The sequence below is a fragment of the Drosophila arizonae genome, chromosome 4, assembly GCF_054131065.1.
Source record: "Drosophila arizonae isolate 15081-1271.41 chromosome 4, UAZ_ARI_1.0, whole genome shotgun sequence".
Lineage (NCBI taxonomy): Eukaryota > Metazoa > Arthropoda > Insecta > Diptera > Drosophilidae > Drosophila > Drosophila arizonae.
The window spans coordinates 13,735,671-13,757,605 of NC_142924.1; the positions used below are offsets into that span (position 1 = coordinate 13,735,671).

General features: G+C 41.6%; 5 protein-coding genes and 1 long non-coding RNA gene across 6 annotated transcripts; 2 read left to right on the forward strand and 4 right to left on the reverse strand.

Moving 5' to 3' along the window:
- The first annotated feature begins 12 nt into the window (after nt 1-12).
- Nucleotides 13-1,415, forward strand: LOC108614403 (ribosome biogenesis regulatory protein homolog). Its single transcript, XM_018008514.2, has 4 exons — nt 13-257; nt 317-569; nt 626-1,119; nt 1,178-1,415. The coding sequence occupies exons 1-4, from the start codon at nt 109-111 to the stop codon at nt 1,323-1,325; spliced, it is 1,044 nt and encodes a 347-aa protein (XP_017864003.1). The 5' UTR covers nt 13-108; the 3' UTR covers nt 1,326-1,415.
- QC (Glutaminyl cyclase) lies at nt 1,342-2,732 on the reverse strand. The gene is made up of 4 exons (XM_018008515.2): nt 2,572-2,732; nt 2,098-2,505; nt 1,878-2,027; nt 1,342-1,817 (listed from the first exon to the last, which is right to left on the reverse strand). The coding sequence occupies exons 1-4, from the start codon at nt 2,650-2,652 to the stop codon at nt 1,428-1,430; spliced, it is 1,029 nt and encodes a 342-aa protein (XP_017864004.1). The 5' UTR covers nt 2,653-2,732; the 3' UTR covers nt 1,342-1,427.
- A 333-nt stretch (nt 2,733-3,065) lies between these two features.
- Nucleotides 3,066-4,336, reverse strand: LOC108614406 (glutaminyl-peptide cyclotransferase). The gene is made up of 4 exons (XM_018008518.2): nt 3,841-4,336; nt 3,665-3,778; nt 3,390-3,600; nt 3,066-3,337 (listed from the first exon to the last, which is right to left on the reverse strand). The coding sequence occupies exons 1-4, from the start codon at nt 4,306-4,308 to the stop codon at nt 3,156-3,158; spliced, it is 975 nt and encodes a 324-aa protein (XP_017864007.2). The 5' UTR covers nt 4,309-4,336; the 3' UTR covers nt 3,066-3,155.
- A 69-nt stretch (nt 4,337-4,405) lies between these two features.
- LOC108614399 (organic cation transporter protein) lies at nt 4,406-6,836 on the reverse strand. Its single transcript, XM_018008511.2, has 3 exons — nt 6,671-6,836; nt 5,800-6,599; nt 4,406-5,732 (listed from the first exon to the last, which is right to left on the reverse strand). Exons 1-3 carry the CDS (start codon nt 6,733-6,735, stop codon nt 4,504-4,506), a joined length of 2,094 nt encoding a protein of 697 aa, XP_017864000.1. The 5' UTR covers nt 6,736-6,836; the 3' UTR covers nt 4,406-4,503.
- Nucleotides 6,837-7,262: 426 nt separating this feature from the next.
- LOC108614405 (uncharacterized) lies at nt 7,263-10,584 on the forward strand. The gene is made up of 7 exons (XM_018008516.2): nt 7,263-7,823; nt 9,255-9,378; nt 9,478-9,563; nt 9,637-9,795; nt 9,864-9,947; nt 10,012-10,258; nt 10,315-10,584. Exons 1-7 carry the CDS (start codon nt 7,749-7,751, stop codon nt 10,437-10,439), a joined length of 900 nt encoding a protein of 299 aa, XP_017864005.1. The 5' UTR covers nt 7,263-7,748; the 3' UTR covers nt 10,440-10,584.
- On the reverse strand, nt 9,186-9,759 carry LOC149269155 (uncharacterized). The gene is made up of 2 exons (XR_016269809.1): nt 9,618-9,759; nt 9,186-9,554 (listed from the first exon to the last, which is right to left on the reverse strand). It is a non-coding gene; the product is annotated as an uncharacterized LOC149269155 (long non-coding RNA).
- Nucleotides 10,585-21,935: the final 11,351 nt, after the last annotated feature.

Sequence of the window (21,935 nt, forward strand, 5' to 3'; positions counted from 1 at the left end):
GTAGTTCCGTTCACTAAATGAACCATATTTTGTTCACGCTCTGTACGCTCCTGTTCAGCGCACGTGTATAAATATTAAAGAGTTTGGTTGCTGTTTATTTCTCACAAAATGGATGTTGTAAAGGCAGTTTTGGAAAAACATCAAAAGGAATTGGACAAATACAAGCCAATTACTGTGGAAAAGCATTTAGAATGCCGCATCGATGTAGGCACACTTCTCATCACAGATCCCAACGATTTAGATGACCGGCAGTTGGCGTAAGTAAAAATCTCAAACCATATTATGAGCATTTAAATTGAATGATCAACCTATTTAGCGACAACAAGGAAGAATACCTGTCCGCGCTAACCCGTGATAACACACAGCTACTGGTCAATGCCATTTGGGAGCTGCAAACCGAACGCGTTGATGAGAGCATTGTGGCGAAACTACCTGAGCCAACGACCGTGCTGCCGCGCCTACGCAAACCTCCTGGTCCACGTCCTCTGACGAAGTGGGAGAAGTTCGCTAAGGAGAAGGGCATCACAAAGAAAAAGAAGGATAAGAAAACCTATGATGATGTACTGGACGTGAGTAATCATGTACTTTTATGCGTGAGCTTGTCTAATCATATTCAACCTCACAGAAATGGGTACCTACATACGGCTTTAAGCGTGCCGAGGCTGAAAAGGATAAAGAGTGGGTGCTGGAGGTACCCCAGAATGCGGATCCCAACACAGACATGTTCCAGAAGAAGATCGACTTGCGCAACGAGAAGGTGGCTAAGAACGAGATTCAACGCATGAAGAATATTGTGCGAGCCAAAAAGATTGAAATGCCACGCAGCGGATATCTAGGCCCAGAGGCGGCATCTTCCAATCAACTGCTTACGGCCGTAACGGTGGCTAAATCCTCTACTGCATCAGTCGGAAAGTTCCAGAGTAAACTGCCCAAAGAAAAGGAGGCCCGGGGTCTGGGTGTTAAGGAGCTCATACCAGGTGGCAAACGCAAGGCATCTCATATCTCAGCACAGCCCGAGCGGGAGGCTAATTTAGATCTGATCAAAAGCGTGCTGAACAAGAAGCCCAAACTGGACGTTGAGAAGGCGATATCACTGCAAAAACAAGATGAGCGGATGGAGTAAGTCATTGAAATACCAACTAAGGTTATATCTATACTAACTGTAATACATTTGTAGACGTGAAGCTGATAGCGCGAACAAACCTGCGAAAAAAGGCGGCAAGAAGGGCAAAGGCAGTCGCAAGGCAGTGGGCAAGAAGCCCAAGGGCCATCAAGGCCAGCGTGCGCCGGGCAAGAAGGGTCAGGCCGGTCGCAAGCGTCGTTAAATCAAAATTGGGAGCATTTACTAGGACTTTTTATTATTAAACCACACAATTTACATGATAAATACAATGATAATATTTAAGCCACATTAAGACTGTGTGCATCTATTTGTGACGGAATCGTAGGTCGACGGGCACGCTATGTCGCGTCATATACTGGTAGACGAAGTTGCGGAAGATTCGGTTAAAGTTGCGTATGGAAGGCCAATGAAGATTGGCAGCATTGTCGTTTGGGGTGTGCCACTGGGTTGGAAAGGGTGTCGCTATCAGATGCAATACGGGCACATTCTCCTCCAAAAACGGGCGATGATCGTCGTCGGTAAATCCGCCAGCGGGTCGATTCAGAAACATCTTGTTATTGCCCTCCAGCTGGCCAGAAGCGCGCAATGTCTGCTCGATCTGCACGAGACTCGTATGCAACCCACTCGTGTTCTCAAAGAAGCTGGCAAATTTCGGATTGCGCGCACCAATCAAATCAAGCAGCACAAGCACCTCCTAAACAATTTGGATGTTTAATAGATAGTTCAGATCCGCACAGCTGAAAGATCCACTTACAATGCGATCAATGTGACGTGAGCTTCGACCCTGTGCAGTAGCAAATGGGTTGGGCATTTGACTATATTTCCTGGCCAAATGACGTGAGCCATAAAGCGAATCAGTTCTGCTCCAATCCCTGAAGGCCTCCTCGCCGTCAAAGAAGATCAGCTGTAGAAGTGAGAATAGATTTCTTTGGTTATTTACAATTAAATTGAAAGTATATAAGAGTTTCACGCACCATCAAGCCGAGATCATTTCGGTTACGGAACTGCTGCGCCAGATAGCTTTTCAGCGTTTTCGCTGTATTCAATAGCATGGCACAGGGCACAGCCGAATCGGTGGCGCCGACGAATCCGGGATCTTCAGCAAAATATTTGCTGTCATAGTGGCAGGCGAGAGCTAAGTAATTTTGTGCCTGTGGATTGATGTAGCCTATCACATTGGCGAACGTTACTTCACCCAAGATCGGCACACGTTCCTTAAACTCATCCACTTCCGTTTGAAAGCCAAGGGCTTTGAGTGAGTTAACTAGGTAATTGCGGACCTGCTGATGGCCGCGGCTACCAACAACGCGTGGCACTAAAATGGCTTCCAAGCTGCTGTTAAAGTGCGCCTCATCGTCAGCCAACGGCGGCGCTGTGTGCAGCTGTTGATTAAACAAAAATGATCATTTCTCAGTAAAAAGGGGAATTTACTTTTCTTGGGAACTTACGTTGGCCTGTTGGGCGAGTGCATAATCAACTATTGCCATCAGCCCAACGATGAGCAAAATGTAATCAACAGATGCCTTCATTATCGCATTCACAAAGAGCGTCTGAACAAAGGCAAGCTTTATGGAGCACTGAAGCCGATCTGTCTCCGAATGGTATGAAACCAATTTCCATTGCTATGGTTATATGTATTTCCTTGTGTTGTTGGTACTCTCGATACGGTGTTAACAATTTGTTGCGCTTGATTGTGTTGTTGCTCTGCTCTCACGCATCGGGCGCAAGCAGCACTCAAACGGTAGATGTGCGTTTGTGTGCGTGTACAAAGCTTTTCAACACGACTTTGAGCAGAGCTTTGAAAGAGTGCAGAGAGCGTACAAGTGCGCTGAGTAAAGCTCGTTAACAAAAAGCCTGTCTTCTGTATTTATTCAATATGCAAATCACGTAAGCTTTAAAAGCGTTAGAATTATACGTTAATTTTAAAGCAATAATCACTGTGTGCGCGGTTTAAAGCATATTCTCATTGGAATTTGTTGTTTAATTTAATTCAATAAAATATTATAATCTGCTAAAATATTTATAATAATTATTATCCATATTTGCCAATTCTTGATAGGAATTCAATATGATTTTCCAAATACTCGTAAACGAATTGGGGAAAAATCAAGTTCATATTACGTATTGCTGGCCAGTAGAGATTTGCTAAGTTATCCTTTTCTGTGTGCCAATATTCTGGATAAGTATGGGGCACTATATGCATAGCTGTCACGCCTAAAATCAAATTAAATTAGCTAGACAATTAATAAATGCGAATAATACGAACCTTCACTTATAAAGGGATAATGATCATCTTCAATGTCGCTATCATGATCTTTGATCTTATGGAACAGCTTGTGGCACTCGGTGAGCTGACCCGCTTTTCTCAGCTCCGCTTCGATGTCTGCCAGGCGCTCATGCAAGATATACGTATTACTAAAGTGGCTCAGAAAGATATGATCCGGCGCGCCAATAAGGTTTAATGAAATGATTAACTCCTGGGGGACAAAAATATGTCTGATTATAATCCATAGATGACATGCAATAATTATATCAACCTACAATACTTCGTAGGGGCATAGTTTCGATTGCAGCAAAGTGTCGCGAACCGTTAAGAGAATTGAGATCTTCTTTGACATCTTCCAGCATGGACTCGTGGCCGTCAAAGAACACTAGCTAAAAGTTAAAGGAAATTTATATATTTTGGTTAGCTATTACAGATTTATAGATAGACCAACCATCAAGCCAATATCCTCTTTGTTGGGGAACTGCTCACGAAGGTACTCATGTAACACCTTGGCCATGTGGAGAAGTATCGCACACGAAACAGCGCCATCTGTGGCACCCACATAGTCCGGAGAGTTTTTCAAAAACTTCGAGTCGTAATGACAGGTGAGCAATAGGAAACTTGGGGCATCTATATTCATAATACCCAAAATATTGGTAAACGTTCGTTGGTCAAAGAACTGGTCGCGGAACGCAATAAACCCAAGTGAACCCAGTTCGTCAAAGAGAAAACTGGCCACTTCCTCGTGACCCGGGCTGTCCATCCAGCGAGGCTTGAGAATGTTGGCAAGCGTATGATTGAAATATAATTCATCGTGTCCAATCGTAAACGAGCGCTGCCAGAGATAAAACAAAATCACGAGGCTGAGTATCAGCAGAACAATGCTAACTCTCGACACGACGCGAGCTACACGAAACATTGCTAGAGACTAATATCAATTCAGTGCCAGGAAACTCGCCAATATGGAGTGGAACGAGTGCATTTGCTACAGAGTGGAAAAGACGCGACTAAAGCAATTCGATTATACACACGCACGAGACATTTTTACTTAAATATTAATATACCAAAGACGAATTCTCTAAAATATACTACTAATGCTACAAACTCTGCAAGACTACTTGGGTTTCTGGTGGGTGGAGTCCTGCCTTAGATTCTGTACCCGTTGCAAAATCTCTGTGCCTTGACTGAGCAGTGATGGGCCCCGGGCCACTGACACAAAGCTGGGAGCGAATTGCCTGGAAGCGCGGGACTTGACGACGGCCACGCGATGCAGTTTCTTGGATCGGAACTCGTCGCGGGACAGAGTGCGCAGGCTGGAGCCCTCGTGCCAGGTGTGCTTGGTGTGGGCTATGCGACGCCTGCCTTGACCGCAGCACGGCTGATGCCACATGCGCTGATCCTTGCCAAAGTTATTGCCATCGCTGAGCGTCTGGGGCAGATCCTCGTACAGAGTCTCTGGCAGGAATAGGCAGATGATGCCACCCACAATGCCCAAGCCGCCCAGGGTGTTCAGCATGAGGGAGAGCGAGAGGTGGGACAGATAGATAACCGGCGGGGACAGCAGCATGGCAGCAAATCCGAGGGTATGGATTAGCGATATACCCTGTGCCCGCACCACCGTCGGCAGCACCTCGGCGGCCCACTGCAGGCCGATGTTGTAGCAGACATTGGCAAAGAAGCGACCCGCCAGGGCGGCGACCAGAGTGTGAGTGGGATTGGAAAGATTAGCGCCCACCAGGCTGAACAGCCCGCTCAGCGTGGTGAAGGTGAAAGCGCACCAGCGACGCCCGAAGCGATCCAGCGTAACGATGACGAGCAGGTCGCCCGGCAGCTCAGTGGCGCAGGCTATGGTAAATACCACGGCCACGTTCTCCTTGTCCAGCACCGAGGCGGCTCGAACATGGCCATCGTACAGCAGTGACATGATCATCCAGATCAGGCACATGAACACCATGTAGCGCGCCAGCCGCGGACGCTTGAAGATCGAGAAGACCGTGAAGTTACGGCCCTCGAACTCCTCCTTGTAGAACAGTTCGCAGCTCTCGCGGAATCGCTTCCAGTAGACGGGGGGCACGACGCGCTTGTTCCTCGCTGCCACACGCTTGAGTATATCGATGGCATCGTCGATCTTGCCCCGCGACACCAGCCAGCGCGCCGACTCGGGCAGGCAGCAGAACGAAACGAATCCAAAGGCCAGCGGAATGCAGCCATACAGAGCAAACGAGCGCCAGCTTTGCAGATATATGGCTATCCAGGGTATGAGCATGGTGAACGGCGAGTAGAACATGGCCAGTGACATATTGGCCACAAAGGTGCGATACTTGGGACCCACATATTCCAGCACTGTTCAAAATGGAGGGCGAATGAGCGGGCAAAGGTAAACGGAGAGAAAGCTATGGAGTTATTATACTCAGTATATAGATCATGGTGAAGCAGGTGTCGTAGGCGGCGCCCACAATCAGCCGTGTGACCACAAAGCTCCAAAAGTTCTTGGTCATGCCCGTGAAGAGGCTGCCGAAGAATGCCAGAGAGCAGCTGCTCACCAGCGCAGCCAGGCGTCCGCAGTGATCCGCAAAGTGTCCGTAGCCCAGGCAGCCCAGCACCGAGCCGAGGAAGAAGATCATTTGGGCATAGGTGGCATAGAAGTCATTGTCGCACACCCAGCCAAACTCGATGTTGGCCGTGAAGAATGCCTCGCTGTTGCTGAAGACATAGCCCTCCCGGCAGGGTATTCTGGGCAGGGAGCTATTCATGAATTGGGTGCGATTCTTGGCCTTGTAGATGGCCGTATAGTTGGTGTCGTACATTTCGCAGCGACTGTAGCTGCCGTCCTTCAGCTTGGGTATGGACAGCTCCTTGCGCTCCTGCTCGCTCTCAATCAGAGTCAGATCATGCACAAAGCAATAGTATTTCTCGGGCGTCAGCGTCATAAAGATCTGGCTGAGGTACACATAGGCGGAGATGAAGCAAAACGGTATCATTAACAGGAACAATATCTTCTGGTAGCACCCGAATTCGCCAATTTCCGGCAAAAGGTCATCAAAGTCGATGTACGTATCGATTTCCACGGTGGACGGCTTCGATTTATCCTCATCCGATCCGATGCTGCTGTTCTCAGATTGAATACGAAAGTCCCGACCATGATAGCTGCCTGTCTGCTGAGATTTCTCCTCTGACGTTCTCTGTGGCTGTCTCTCTGCAGTGTTATCACTAGATATACAAATATTTGTACATATGTATGGGTCATTCATGAATTCCCATGAGTAATACTAATCACTCACTTATTGTCTCCCGTGACCCCTGTCGCCTGAGTTCCGAAATCCCGTTTCTGCATTTTCCTGACCATCCATAGAAAACGGAATCCGGCTCTGACAAAGCAATTATGTATCGAAGTCAAGGCGCCGCCTCCTGCTCCGATTCGAATGCTGCTCGCTCATGTGATTCATCAAGTTTCCAAGCGACTGACTGCTCCCGTTTCCTGTCAGACGACAATCTGCGGCTTATTGACGCCATCGACGACCATTAGTCCCTCGCATGGATGGTGGGAGTCAGAGTGAATTGTCGACTCATTGCAGCATCGTTTAATTACCCAAACAAAACCGCTCGGCCCACTTCCAATCAAAATGAGTGCACAAAGCAAACACTGCAAATTTGTGGCTTACAATTAAATTAAATGAAGGCACAGCCAGGGAACCAGCTGGGGACATTGCGTATACGCCGCAGGGCCCCACGGACCACCCGTTGCATGCAAATCGTTCCATTGCCAATGCCAATGCGAAAAGCCGCCTGTTGCTAAACGGGCCAGGGCGCATGCGTTGCCCAGCAGCAGCAGCAGCAGCAGCAGTAGGAGTAAAGTGTGGGGGAGGGGCGGGGGATGTCGTTTCGAACATCCATTCATAAAATGCCGCACGCTGTTCGAAATTGTGGCCATGTTTCGCGATGCGAAAACAGTTCTGGCGCGTCTTTCAAAGCGATTGGTTGCCGGAGTCGGAGCAAACTGCATTTACGGCAATTCACGGCGTGACGGGCAGAAATACGCCGCATAAATCAGTGTCATAAATCTGCGTGCGTTGTATATGAAATTAAGTGTCCGTATTTACAGATAGCGCTAAGCAGCCCAATGACAGGCCGCAACATATCCTAAAGAGCAGCCCAAGCACAGGCAGCCATAAACAAGTCGGCGGCGCCCTAAGACAAACTGCCGCCCAGTGCCCCCAAAGCAAGTGTCAGAAAGCAATGAATAAGTGGCGGCTGCCGTCATACAAATGAAGCGCCCAATGTACGATATATATGTACATAAATATATGAATATGTATGTATGTATTTACACATAAGTTATTGGATTAAGAGTCCCTCGCAATGGCAATACTCGAGTCCTGCTGCTTCTGGAAGAATGTGCGGCAGGGCAGCTTCGCCTGCGCCTTTTACACTCTGGTGGGTAATCAATTATGCGAGATTTTTGATATCTTTTGCATGACAAACTTAAACAAGATGAACAGATGATGGGCTTAGCTTAGCTCTCCACACACAAACACACACACACGCACACTGACTTTAAGCCTAAAATCATGCTGAAAGTTTAGAGCCGAAAAGCAAAGTGAGAAGCTGAAAGCGAACGGGATTATCAAGTAAGCTGTAAAGTGGGGAAAGTAAGAGAAAGTTTACTTGAATTTAAGAGGAACGCGAAGAAGGAAACTTAGAGACTAACTTGAAGCAGAGTGAGAAGCAGAGGGAGAAGAGTGTAGTAAATCAAAATGTTGAGCTTGTAGTATTGAAATATATTGCCGAATTCAAAGCAACAAACTAATCAAAATGCAATAAATAATAACTTAATTATTTACAAGCAAAGTGAGAAACAGAGGGAGAGGCAAAGTAGTGCAGTAGACCAGGAAGCATCGTTATATTGAACTGAACTCTAGCTAAAATCAGTGCAATAAATGATACCAAATTGTCCACTTAGCCAAGCCAGAAACTAATTAGCAATGCTATATTTAAAGCTAATCAATAATAAGTTAATAAATTACAGTGTATTGAGAAACAAACTGAGCGGAACAAGTGGCACAGTAGTGCAGCAGACCAGGATATTGAGCTGGGAGCATTGATATATATGTATCTTGTTGTAGATGAACACTTGCCAAACGTCGAATCGACTTGAGCATTGAGTCAAGCAAGATACTAATTAGCAAAGCAATAAGTGCAATGAGAAGCAAAACTAGAAGTCAAACGGGAAACAAAGCCAGAAGCTGCACATAGAGAGCCAGGAGCCGAGAACTGAGAGCTGAGAGCTGATTGCTGAGGCAGTCGTTGCAAAAACCAATGCAAGAAATGAAGCGAGCTTGGAAACAGGTATCCAAGCGAGCATCCAAGTAAGAAACAAAGAAAGCGAGACGCAATATGAAGTGTAGGAAAATGGAACAAGTCAAGCGAGAGGCGGAAGTAATTGCGTGACAAAACGTTGAGCCGAGCGCGAGCAACTTATTGAGCCAGGCAAGGGGAACTAAGCAGGAAGCACTACCAAAGGCGAATTACGCTGTTGTCGACGTCATGCCCGACAAAGTGTTTGAGTCCCAAAGGAATCGGGTTACGACAGATACCATAAAAGAAATGTAAAGGCAACAATTCCAGCATGCAACGAATGTCAAAAAAGTTCATTCAATCAGGGAAAAACTTTTCTCTAACAGCAACAAAAAAAAAAAAAAAAAAAAAAAAAAAAAAAAAAAAAAAATGCAAGCAATAGCAGCAAAATGCATTGAAAATTCAGAATATTGAGGAATAAATAAAATACCAATTTCTGAATTTAAATATACACATTTCTTTATAATCTTTACCTTTCAACAATTGCCTTTTTTCATCCAACATTTTCAGATTTACTTTGGCCTGTCCACGTTAATGTTTACGTTTTATTTGAAAGAGGAGCAGGACTTTTTGCTGGGTCGCAGCACACAGCCGTTGGGTGAGAGCATCTTGGAGAAGGGCGATGTAACTGTAGGTGAGAGCAACATCTTGGGCCAGCCCATGCCCCATGCCCCATGCCCGATGCCGCATGGCAGATGTAACAAATGTTGATTGACGTAATTTGTGATTGCAGTAACTGTGATATTCAACATTTTGTTTTTGTTTTGCTCGATGCTGATGGTCTTGGCGTCCCTTTTGCTGATTGCGGGACTGCGGAATGTGAGTGTTGGGTGGTTGCAAATGGGTCCTTGACATTGTCTAACAGCCGCTCACCTGTTCGTCTCTCATCCAGAACAAACGCCAATTGCTGTTGCCCTGGATTGGTTTGATGCTCTGCGATTTGCTTATTGAGATCGCCCATCTGGTCCATCTGACATTGTCACGCCGCGTGGTGTTCGATCCCATTGTCGGCTTCATATTCACGCTAGACTTCTTCATACTCTGTCTGAATGTGAGTGACAAAGGACTACGAATATATCAACTTTGCCTAATTAGCCCCACATTTGATTCAATTTCAAGCTCTACTGTTTGCTCTGTGTGGTATCCCAGTATCAGACTTATCGCACACAGCACGCCGAGCAACAACAACATCCAGCGATATCGGTGAGTCCTTGCGGAAGTATGTAAAGCCAAATGCAATCAAATAGCTCGGTTTCCATTCAACTAGCCCATTGTGGTCTTTACGGAGCCCGAGAAACAGGGCAAAACAAAGCGGCAACTGTTAACGGCTTCAAATGCTGCCAAAGGGAAAAGGCATTCACATCGCCTGCTGGCTGCGAGTCCTTTGATCACGTCACAGCGGCCAACCAACTTTTCCACCATCACCGAAGAGGAGGAGCAAACACAGCAGCAGCAGCAGCAGCAGCAGAGCAAGGGAGCTGCAACCCCAACAACAGCAGCAGCAGCAGCGGGAGGTATTTTAGGGTCAAAGGACACCTAAGGACATTAACAATGCTTGTGCTCGTTTCAGCTGTCAATGGCCATAACGATAACGGTCACATTCCGGAACAGTCGCCATCCCAATCCAGCGAAGCGGCAGAGCCTTCCAATGTCAATATACCAATTATTACTCTAGATCCCAATTCGCTGCAATGATGCAGCTGCTCCGCTCGACAACGACATGGGACACTTTGAAGTGGACCCATACACACACACACGCATACACACATACACACGTAGAGTTGACCTATTTTTACATGTATGGTTAAGGTAAAATTCTCATAAATGCCATCAAACCAAAGTGTCGTCTCTTCACTCATGTTGCCGTCGTCCACAGAACTTGTTCGCAGCATCCTCTCCCTTAATTTCCTGTGCCCCGCAGCCAACACAGCCGAGAGCCCACTTGTTGTATAACTCTTAAACTACAGCGACTTGTGATTGACAATGATTAACGTGCAGCACGAGCTTCCTTCATTAATACTGTGGCAGGCTGAAAGTGATTTGTGTACAGGTGCTTTGTGTAACAGGTAAAAGAAATCTCAAATGTCATCTGTCAGCCTACATAGTTTATACATATATATATAGGTATAGCGTCTTTAATGCTTAAAGACATTTTTCTCTAGGGCCATGGCTTAGCCTTATTATTAACATGCAATTGTTTGATGTTGATTTCCAGAGAGATCAAATCAAATCAAAGAGAAGGGGCCGTCGATATTGAAGGCAAACATTTATGTGTGTGAATGGGTCGGCTTACTGTTTATTATACGCACACATAAATTTATACAAATTCATCTAACTTAATCAAAGGCTCTACACAGAAAGTTGGGTCCCCATAGTGACACCCAGCTCATGTGACTGTGCCTGAAGGGTAGAGCCTGTTGTGCCGGCAGACGACAGCTAACAAGCTGCCCTTCATACAGTAGAAGGGTAATTGAAAACCTTACTCAAAAAAAGAAAGCAAAGCAATAAAACAATTTATAGCAAGACATATGTTAGAGCATATGTAGTATATATGTGTATAAACAAGTAATACATCAAGAGAGACAGACAGAGCTGTTTCTATAGCAGAGAAATGTTAGCATTGTCCCAGGTCAAGTGCGACGCGAAAACAATTTAAATTTAATTAATGCAGCAGGACAGCTCAGCTTAAGTTCCACGCAGCATTAACTAAATTAAATTTTAAATAGCTAAAGCCGGACTCTAGCGCCTGACAAATTGCTGGCCGAGCTCGAAAAGTTCGTGTTTGCTGGCCAGGAGCAGCACTTTCGCATTTCGACGAAAGGTAGGGTCTCACTTAATGTCACTTAATTACTCTTTTAGATTGGATCTCTTAATTACAAGCTGCAGAGCGCATTGCGTGAAGCCGAGTGGCATAGCTGCAGGGCCTGAAGCAGTCGCTGAACTGTGAATGGCAGAGCAAAAACTGCAGCAAATGCAAGTGTGCGTGTATATGTGTGGGTGGTGTTTGTGTGGTTGTTGTCAATGTTGCAACAGTTGCCACAGCTGCGCACAGGTATTAAGCATCAGCTCTGGCATTTGCCAAACTGCAAACAAAGTAGCAAAACGAACCACTCAACCACTCTAAAGCAGATAGACAGACAGACAGATAGAGTGTGAGAGAGAGAGAGAGAGAGAGAGAGAGAGAGAGAGAGAGTCATATTGCAGCACTTAGGGCAGTTGACCCTTATTAGCTGCTGAAAAGTCGAAATTTTGGCTGAACAAATATCAACACAGCTGTCGGACTTATCCCAGCGAACGGTAAGATAATAACTCCATGACAAGATGTCACAAAAGCCTCGGAAAGTGGATTTATAATGGGTTTCGCATTTATTTTATGTTTTTATTTATTTTTTGTTATTTAAGTGCAACTGCGAAACGTGCTGCAGGGCATATTCTATACAAATAAACAAAAAAACATGAGAGAAAGAAAAAGAGGGAGAGAGAGAGAGAGAGAGACAGAGGGAGGTTGGGCAAACTTAATCCGAATTAAATTTCAACAGTGCAAACACGCTTGACCCACAGCGATTCCCTGTTAACATAAAAAGCATTTCTCGCTGGAAAAATATCCTTTCCCTCTACACTCTCCTGAAGGTATCCAATTAATGAGTTTATATTATATATTTGCGGGCATTATCCAGCATAGCTCAAACTAAGTTTCTTTGCACTAATTTATATCCGTGGGAGAGCAAAAAATGTCCCTAGCAGCTATTTTAAGCGCATTTTTTCCTTTGCATAGAAAAAGTTTCCATTTTATCTGATGAAAAGCCAAATGTTGTAATTAGTGGTTTTTAATTTTTTTTGTTTTTTGTTTTTTGTTTTATTTCTACCGTGGGCTGCAGGTGCTTCAGCAGTTCAACTAACTGTAGCTCATCCGATCATCAGGTAGGAAATATATTAATTTAAGTTTTTAATTGAATTCAAAAAGTTTTAATTTAAATTGTGGTGCTTAGCTTTGCTGTCCATATATTATTTGCATATTTAATTTTATTAAATTTTTTATATAAACTATTTTATTTATTTATATTTTGTATTTTTTTATAGTTTCCAAGAACCTATGAAAAGTTTTTATATATATTTTTATTATACTTATACTTTATTATATTTATACTCGTCACTTTGTTCACTAAATTGATGACAAAGCATTTCAATTAACAGAGTATCTCAAAAAAGTTTCTCAGCTGGCATTATTTCACATTATTTCTAAAATTTAATTACAATTAAAAAACTGCTCAGTTTCTAACAAATTATTGTGGAATTTCGCAATGAACTAATATTTATGCAGATCTGTTGATGCGTGTAATAAATATGCATTAGAAACTTTAGAGTCACGGCGACCGTGAAATTACATGCATAACTTTGAAACCCATCAGAGAGAGAAAGGGTGAGAGAGAGAGAGAAAGGGGGGGAAGGAAGCGAGAGCCAGAGAGTAACAGAGATTTTGATTGCCCCTGTCAATCCTTGCTGCGGTTGCCATTGCAATTCCCATTGCTCGTCCATTTGCGTAACAAAGTTTTGTGCTCACAGCTTTTGTTGTAATTGCCCAACTGACGCCCACAACCACGCCCACTCCCATACACCAGCTGCAATGTAATTAGCACAGAGTAGAAAGCTACTTGCACGCCAGCATCATGTGTGGCTCAATGCAATGTCTAATTGCGGTTTCAGACATTCTATGGCTATTATGGGTTCTCCATTAGTGTTGAAAAGCGAACGGTTATTACAATAATTGCCCGGCAGGAGACAGCTGAACTAGTACTTAGCGGAGAATTTAATTACGGCACAAGTGAATTGAAGCATCCCTCACACACGCACACATATAAGTTTGTGGTCTTGCGTTTAAGCGTGAGCCAAGTTTGGCAAAACAAAGCCTGACATGCCACTTGTGGCACGAGACATTTTACGCATTTCAAATAACAACAGCAAAGACAAAAACAACAACAACAACAACAACAAAACTGTCACAAAATGTTTGTGTGCCGTGGCAATGGCAGCTGCACATAAATAACAAAGTCGCAAAGGCACTTACATAAGTTGATTAAATTCTCGCTCTCACTCTCACTCACACTCACTGTGCGTGTGTGCGTTTGTGCATGAATACTTGAATAAAATGGCACAAGTTGTCATCAAATTTCATTGAGAGGCTCTTTAAATTGGCCAACACATATCAAAACGTTTACAAATTTAAGGCACTAGGCTGGGAGTCCTCCTATGCCGCTGCCGCCGCTTGATTTATCGTGCATGACAACTGAGCCATGTTATATTTTAAGCCATAGATATTCAGCCATGCTCTGTTTGTCACTTGCTTTTATTGCGTATTCGCAGCGTGTGGCAGGCAACAAGCGGCGCACACTCATCCAAGCTCCCAGCTCCCAGCTCCCAGCTCCCAGCTCAAGTTTACAGTACTTGGACATTTACGAGCCTCTCAGATTTACGAGCATGTGTATTAAGGCATCTTTATATACACATATACTCATATCTACTATATATTTATATAATGCCACAAATGCCAGGCACTCGCTCAATGGGAAAATTAGCATATAAAACGAGACAGATTAGCACATCAGGCACACGAATCTAGTCTGCTAATGAATTGAGAGCGGCTAAAGCGATGTGCCCTATGAATTATGAATTATGCGTGCACATATATTAGGGCATGCAGCCATTAAGACTTCCCTGATATATTACAGAGTCTAATCAATATTAGGCATACACGCACAGACATTTCATTTCGGGTTCTGTAAACTGGAAAACATACATATGTGGGCATTGGGATTATGAGCAGAGAATGAGCTTGATTATAGCTGCATAGATAAGCATTAACATATATGCTATATAGAGATGAAGTCAAATACAATATGAAATGAAATCTTGACTAAACAAACTTCTTTATACTTAGAGACTTTGACTAGCTGAGAATGGGAATTGCTGCTGGAGATTCAGCTTAAAGCATATTTCGCATTCGTATGGCACTTTGTCAAGCTTTTCTTTTATACATCTCAGCTAGAAAGTTCTATTTGCCATTCAAACAATAGAAAAGAGCAATGGAATAATTCAAATAGTAGCTAAAATTGTTTTGGCAATGAAATTTAAGAGCCAAAAATGCGCTGCGCTTCACAGAAAATAATAGCTTTAAATGCTAATTAAATAAATAAATGCTGAAACGCTGACTGCGGCTAAGCTAAACCGATTACAATTACGAAGACTGAGGAGCAATAAAATCTGCGTGTTTTTAGTACCAATTAAGAATAATAAACTATAAACCGCTTAGATAATTATGTGCGGCATAAAAAGAGCAACTCAATAAAATATGCGGAGCACTTGGCGAATTTTGAGCTGTTTTGCTGCTGGCCAAATCACATCATTCAAAAGCTAGACTAATTATGCTTCAGCGACTTGGGCCTTAGCCAGCACGTTTAATCAGACTTTCGGCCCCAGGCTGGGCAGACATTGGCAATAAATTGCGGACGCAAATTATGTGGGTAAGTGAAAGCATCAATCTTGGCGGGCAAGGCCACACAGCCAGGCTGAGTGACACCTTGTTAACGCTGAGAAATGTTTGTGCTGTGTAAATATATGTTATTGAGTTCGCGCGGTAAGCATAATAAGCTCGAAAATATAAGCCGAGTTAAAAACAAAAGCTTGGTAAAACCCTTTTCACAGAGCATTACGCAGCATTACTTGCAAATAAGCAATCATTTAATTTCTCTGTTTTACGGCTTTCAGTCTTGAATTGTGTACAAGAACATGTTCGTATTTCTGCGCAGCAATGTGATTAGCCAAACAACGTAATTTCTGTTGTTGCCTTTAATTATAATATAATAATAAGAATAATAATAATATACCAAAAGGCAATCCAGACACGCAGCAAAACCGCAATTTCTATAGCCATGAAATATTCATTGTAAAATATTTAAAGCATACTTTTAGGGGCATAGTTTTTTCTCGTGGTTTGGAATATATTGAAATACCGAAAATAGTTGGTCTGCTTGCTTCACGCTGTGCTGGCAGCGTGCACAGCAGCTTCTACGTCTGTTTGCATACAAATGAAATGCAGAAATTACAAATTATTCATCAGGCACCTGCGTCTAGGTCCTCGTAGCAGCCCCTTCTCAAACAGCATTAAAACTCTGTTGATATTTCATTTCAGTGTTTGCGCTGTCATTTTCGCTGTTGTTTATTTTACTGCTGAGAGCACACTTGGCATTTGAACTGCACACACACAGATAGACACACGCACACGCACATTACATATTCGCATTCACATTAAGTATACGCACTGAGCCATTGCCTGGCTCGCATATCAAGCATACGCCATGTTAGCGTTAAGCCAGTGCCGTGCCTGTCACTGTATGCTAATGCTTTAAATGATAAATCGGCTCAAGCCAAATTGCCCAATTGAATTGTTTATTATTTGATAAAATTTTAGAAAATAAAACAGCTTGTCAATTGAATCATCAGCGTGCTTATCCCATTGCTTCTCGTTTGCTCTTTGCTCTGCTCCTGCAAATATTATTGCTATAAATTCTTCCACATCTTGTTTATTTACGTTTTTCTTGGTCAACAATTTATTTATATGTATATATATTAAATAAAATTGGCCTATAGCATATCTTAATATTTTATAAGTTTGAGTAAGTAAAACAGCTTTTATAAATTCAAACGAATCACCAGCGAAGCTTATATAAATTCTTCAAGCAATCATCTTTGTTATTTATGTTTTTCTATATCAACAATTTATTTTGCCATTCTCTTAAATCAAGAAGCCATGAGGCTGCATTTTCCATGAACTGTCATCCTTTTTATTTCATTGACTTGAGTTGGCTTTTAGGAACTCTTGAATTTTATTTATTTTTCGCAATTTATTTATAGCTTGGGCAAATGAATGATGCGCTTTACGCGTCCATCGGGTCGCATTTGACGTAGCCGTAGCCTCTTTATGGCACCATTTTTGGTATCCATTAGTTCCAGTCAAATTTCATAAGTAAACACGCAGAACCAATATACTTAGCCACATTTGATATACATGCAGGTCTGTCTCTGTATGTGTGGTTTGAAAGCATGTGTATTGGCATTGATATGCTTGGTAAATAATAAACATACGAGTATTATAAATAGGTTCACGCACTGCGTCTGCCATCAATCAATGCTCACTAAAGGTTAAACCCACAGTGTTTCGCATTGCTCAGCACATTTTGGCCAGCTGCACATGTGTGTGTGTGTGTGTGATGGTAACCCAGATTTGATCCTATTTTGGTTGGGGCATCAAGCAAACTAAAGTCCGGCGGGCAGCCAGCCCAACATTATAAATACCTATTTAGGCTGCAAAGTCGACTCAAAACTTTTGACCCACAAACATGATGTATAATTGACCCCCTTTTAGGAATTTCCCCTTTTTTTGACTTTCTGTTTTCATGGTTAATTAAAAGCCTATTTGATTTACATATTTACCGAGCTGCCTTGACTGAGGTTAAGCGAACGACTGTTTGTGGCTTTAACTAAATTAATTAATTAAGTTTCTGTTCTTGCTGAAGAGCTGTGGCGCCTGCGGTGCGGCGGTGCTATGGTGCGATGGTGCGGTGGTGCGGCGGCTGTGTGTTTGTGAAAGACATGCTGTGGTCGAGAAAAACTTTTCTCAAACAATCACAGACTGCAAAGTTAAATTGAGAGACTATGTAAACCAGTATACGAAAAGTGGCAAGTAATTAACATTGAAATGCTTGAATAATATATGGTTCAAGCTTATGCTGATATGTTGAGAATCGCAGAGAGAGGGAGTGTGAGAAAGAGAGAGAAGAGAGAGGGAGTGCGAGAAAGAGAGAGAAGAGAGAGGTATAAATAAAGCTGGGCTTTATCAGTAAACAATGATGTACTGTGAAGTAATTAACATTTATGATGAGAATCGTGGGGAGAGATAGAGAGAGACAGATAGAGAGAGACAGAAAGAGAGGGAGATAGAGAGAGAGATAGAGAGATAGAGCTCTTAATCAGTAAACAATGTTGTAATGCAAAGCATTTAACATTTATGATGAGAGACGTAGAAATATTGCTGCATCATGAACTCTATTTATTTTACAGAATTAAAAAACCATAATCAAATAGCGATTATACCCGTATTATCCATTATCAATGGGCACAGGATATATGTATGTAAATGCAGTGAAAACTGGCACGTTCAGTGTGCAGAATTTAAATGATGGTTGTCTGTTCTATTATTACAGACGGGTTGTTTGCCACAGAATTATATTTTGCATATTAGATGAGATGTGCTCATTCAAGGCTGAACGCTTATATCTGCCTGTAGATTGTGCATACACAACAAGCAAAAATATCGAATCACTACTATGCGGCAGTGCAACTATATTTGATATCAATAAACTGCGAATATTCATTAAAATTAAGTGAGAGATACTAACTCATTCGAGAAAGAGTGAAAATATATGAAATATTTTATATTTTATACTTTGCGGAAAAAAGAAAGCTGTGATGGATAGCAATATTCCCCCCTCCTGCCCATGCACGCATTACTTGCCAAATATTTACCAAAACTGCTGAAACTGTGGATTTTCGGGGTTTGTCACGCTCCCAACAGGCGTAACTAACAGCAACATAGACATTTTCAGCAGGTGGGGGTGCTAAGGACGGGTATTTATAGAGTGTGCATATGGGAAATTCTCATAATTCTATAAAATAAATTGCAAAAAATTTTAAATATCTAGCCTCAATAGGTAACAGACACATTGGACATTTGCAACTTCTCTTATCATTGAAGAGATATTAAAACGTGTTTACATTGATGTAATATACAATCAAATAGCAAAAATATATATGTGCAAAACCGTGCATTAAAACTTATGGCCCACATTTCTCCTTTAAGCATCAAGCATCTGGCCCACTCAATGCAATTAATGGCAATTATGTGAGAGCAAAGTGTTAAACGCCATCCAGTTTGACGCGCAGCTATGGCAACAACAACAACATCGAGGGGGAGGAAGGACGTGTAATCAGTAGTTTCACAGGGCACACAGCCGCTGCTATTGGCAATGACGTTTACATTTATCGAGCTTATTGCAATCAGAGCCAGCATTCGAACAAGACAAAAGAGCGTGCAACGTTGCGTATACGCAACACGCGCAAACTGTCTACATATACGCTCTGTATAACGCTTGCTGTTCCAGCTGAACTGAATACGCACATATATCATATGCATATATGTTTATGCACATATACATGATACACATATATGTATATGTATATATAAATATATATGGGTAATACATATGAATATTCGTATGTCAATGCTCTGGGAATTTTCTTATTTTGTTTGCATAACAAAAGCTGTCGAACTTGTGTGAGTGCGGGTTGTGTATGTGTGTTTGTATATTTGGGTGTATAGTTATGTATGTGTGCCTGTCAAATCAATGAAAATCTGCTGTCACAGCAGCAGAGAAACCCTCAGAAGTACGTGTCAAAACTTCATGGCGAACCGCATACAAAACAGCAATAAAAGAGCCTCAAAGCACAGATGCGAACAAACGTTAGTTGGGCACAAATTTAAGACTTTGATACCCTGTAAGTGTAAGTTGAAATGTACCTCGACTTATTTTGAATACCCTTACGTGTTAAAATGTGCAACACCTGTGATACCCTGTAATTACTGAATTATGTAAAATGAGTGACACAAAGTTGTTGTTGTTGTTATGCGAAGAAAGTTTTCCATAAAGTTTCTTAACTTCTTCCTAACTTTTTAAAAAGCCCAACCTGTGATACCCTGTTAATATCGAAGCACATGGAGTTGCTAGCAGTCGCGGATACCAGTTTGCCTTTTGTAAACTTTTCTGATATTGATACTGCCCTAGATCTATATTGCTTAGCTTGCATATGTGCTATATGTGCCAGTCAAGCATAACTTGTGAATGTGTTATTGCTCACTTTACCCTTTCCGAGAACCAGCAAGCCATAAGCATGTGCACATACCCCATATCCATAGATACCCGCTAGGCAAAGTGCAAATAACAGCTCGGTAAGTTAAAGCCTAGGCAACCCTTTTGCACAGCCTTAAGCAAATGCTTATCAGACTGTCTCTTCTGGCAAACTGGCAGCTGAGTTATAAGCGCTGTTAACTGATGACAACGCCATTTAAGTAAACACACCCACACACACTCGCATAGCCTAATAAAATACTTCAAATTGCCTGCTTATCTAATGGCTAAGGGCTTTAAAAAAGGCGCTCGCCTTTAGCTGTTGGCCATCGATGCAAATGTCGGAGCAAGTCAAAAAAAATATCCGAAAAAAAAAAATAAACACAAACACAAATTAGACTGCTCAAGAGTGCTCGACTGAGGCATATCCTGTGCTCAGCCAAGTGCCTGCATCTCTTCAAAGCAAATGTCAGCTTAGCGCGCCAAACCAAATCTGACATGGCTAAAACTTCTTTGGAATACGTCAAAATAAAATTATATATATTTTTCTAATAAGCTTTCTTACCACCCTTTTCCCTTGGTATTTTAGCTACTTTCACAAAAATTATTTGCTTCGGTTCGTGTTTCAGTTTTGTTTTTTATTTATACTCGTTTATGCTGTACAAAAGAGTATATTGGTTTCACAGTGTTCTTTGGAGGGAACTAACTTAGAATATTTATGTAAATCAGTTAAAATTTGCTTTACGGTAGAACACCCAAATACCTAAAATTTGACAAGATTAAAGTTCGAGTCTTTTATATATATATATATATATTTATTTTTTTTTTTAATTTTATATCTTCCATTTACAGCCCATTGAATGCGACCCCAAACGAGTATTATACAATTGTTCATCCACCCTTTTTTTGCCAACCCTTTTACATAATAACCTTATAAAAAAAAATAAATAAATAAATAAAAAAATCTTATGATAAAATCTAGCATCTAGTATATTTCCTGCGTTACCCAGCAACTAAGCCTTCTGCAGCCCTAATAAAAATAATTAATTTGCAATTTGCTATTTTCCATGTAACATTTGCTCTTCAATGTGGCCTCAGTTGCCAGTTTATGACTCTTCAAGTTCTTCGTGTTCAAGCCAAAGCAAATTGAATTTTTACAACATTTCAACTACAAAAAAAAAAAAAAAAAAAACACAAGCAAAGGGATGCAAATTCGTAATCAAGCATTCACTTTTGCCTTTTTTCGTAAGCTGTGCCTAAAGTCCCACAAGTGCAGGGTATACAGGCGCATATGAAAACTGACAAGCTAACAGTAAATATAATATATAACTTACTTTAAATCTGTCGATGGGCGAATTCCGTTAAATTGCCATCATAATTTGATTTGTCACAGTTTATGGCCGTAATATGCTCGCTTTTCATAGTAATGGCGGCCATTAAACTGAATTAGAAATCAATAACAAATCAATCATACGCCGTGGTTTGCGGCGGGACACAGACTGAATGTCTTTAACTAAAGTGTATATCAAATTACAGCTGAGCTGCAAATAGTTTGCAGTTTACGCTCGCACAAAGTTGAGAACTTAAAAACTTTTGCAAAACTTTTGAAGTCAACTTTCCAATTAAAAAAAAAAAAACTTTTGAATAAATTATGCACTGGCTGCGGCATCATGGAAATCAGTTATAAAATTCCGCTTCAACGAGAACGAAAATTAAATACAAGTAATTTTATTTGGGATATTTTCACTTGAATTATGAACAATAGAACGAAAATTAACGAAAATTAAATTTAAAAATTTGGATTTGCTTTGTGTTTACTTGAATATGAACAATATCATTTTAATTCATACCATTAGGAAATCTAAATAACAAATTTTATGATTAGCTTAATTTGTTATGTGTTTAATTGAATTACAAACAATATTATTTGAACTCAATTAGTTGGCATCAACTGAATCATTAATACCACAAAATAAATTAATAATAAATCATTCGCAAATGGCAAACGTTTCATATAGATGAATATGAATAGGCATTTAATATATATTATATTTAAACAGTCGAGTTTATCTATGTGCATAATACTTGTTCATGAGCTTAAAATATATACATATATGTTACACTTACATATAAATGCCTTGATGTCCACATTGCATAATCATATTTATACTTGAATGTCATCAAATATTCTCAATGGCTTCATTTATTGTTTTATTATAATTTAAGCTTAAGA

Excerpts from the sequence above, each read along its gene's own strand:
- LOC108614403 (XM_018008514.2), top strand. The coding sequence starts at position 109 with ATGGATGTTGTAAAGGCAGTTTTGGAAAAACATCAAAAGGAATTGGAC. Across the intron at positions 258-316 it reads TTAGATGACCGGCAGTTGGC|CGACAACAAGGAAGAATACC; the intron begins GTAAGTAAAAAT and ends CAACCTATTTAG. Across the intron at positions 1,120-1,177 it reads AAACAAGATGAGCGGATGGA|ACGTGAAGCTGATAGCGCGA; the intron begins GTAAGTCATTGA and ends ATACATTTGTAG.
- QC (XM_018008515.2), bottom strand. The coding sequence starts at position 2,652 with ATGAAGGCATCTGTTGATTACATTTTGCTCATCGTTGGGCTGATGGCA. Across the intron at positions 2,506-2,571 it reads CACTCGCCCAACAGGCCAAC|CTGCACACAGCGCCGCCGTT; the intron begins GTAAGTTCCCAA and ends TTTAATCAACAG. Across the intron at positions 2,028-2,097 it reads GAAATGATCTCGGCTTGATG|CTGATCTTCTTTGACGGCGA; the intron begins GTGCGTGAAACT and ends TCACTTCTACAG.
- LOC108614406 (XM_018008518.2), bottom strand. The coding sequence starts at position 4,308 with ATGTTTCGTGTAGCTCGCGTCGTGTCGAGAGTTAGCATTGTTCTGCTG. Across the intron at positions 3,779-3,840 it reads AAGAGGATATTGGCTTGATG|CTAGTGTTCTTTGACGGCCA; the intron begins GTTGGTCTATCT and ends TTTAACTTTTAG. Across the intron at positions 3,601-3,664 it reads CTATGCCCCTACGAAGTATT|GAGTTAATCATTTCATTAAA; the intron begins GTAGGTTGATAT and ends TTTGTCCCCCAG.
- LOC108614399 (XM_018008511.2), bottom strand. The coding sequence starts at position 6,735 with ATGGTCAGGAAAATGCAGAAACGGGATTTCGGAACTCAGGCGACAGGG. Across the intron at positions 6,600-6,670 it reads GGGGTCACGGGAGACAATAA|TGATAACACTGCAGAGAGAC; the intron begins GTGAGTGATTAG and ends TTGTATATCTAG. Across the intron at positions 5,733-5,799 it reads CACCATGATCTATATACTGA|TGCTGGAATATGTGGGTCCC; the intron begins GTATAATAACTC and ends CATTTTGAACAG.
- LOC108614405 (XM_018008516.2), top strand. The coding sequence starts at position 7,749 with ATGGCAATACTCGAGTCCTGCTGCTTCTGGAAGAATGTGCGGCAGGGC. Across the intron at positions 9,379-9,477 it reads GAAGGGCGATGTAACTGTAG|TAACTGTGATATTCAACATT; the intron begins GTGAGAGCAACA and ends TTGTGATTGCAG. Across the intron at positions 9,796-9,863 it reads TCTTCATACTCTGTCTGAAT|CTCTACTGTTTGCTCTGTGT; the intron begins GTGAGTGACAAA and ends TTCAATTTCAAG.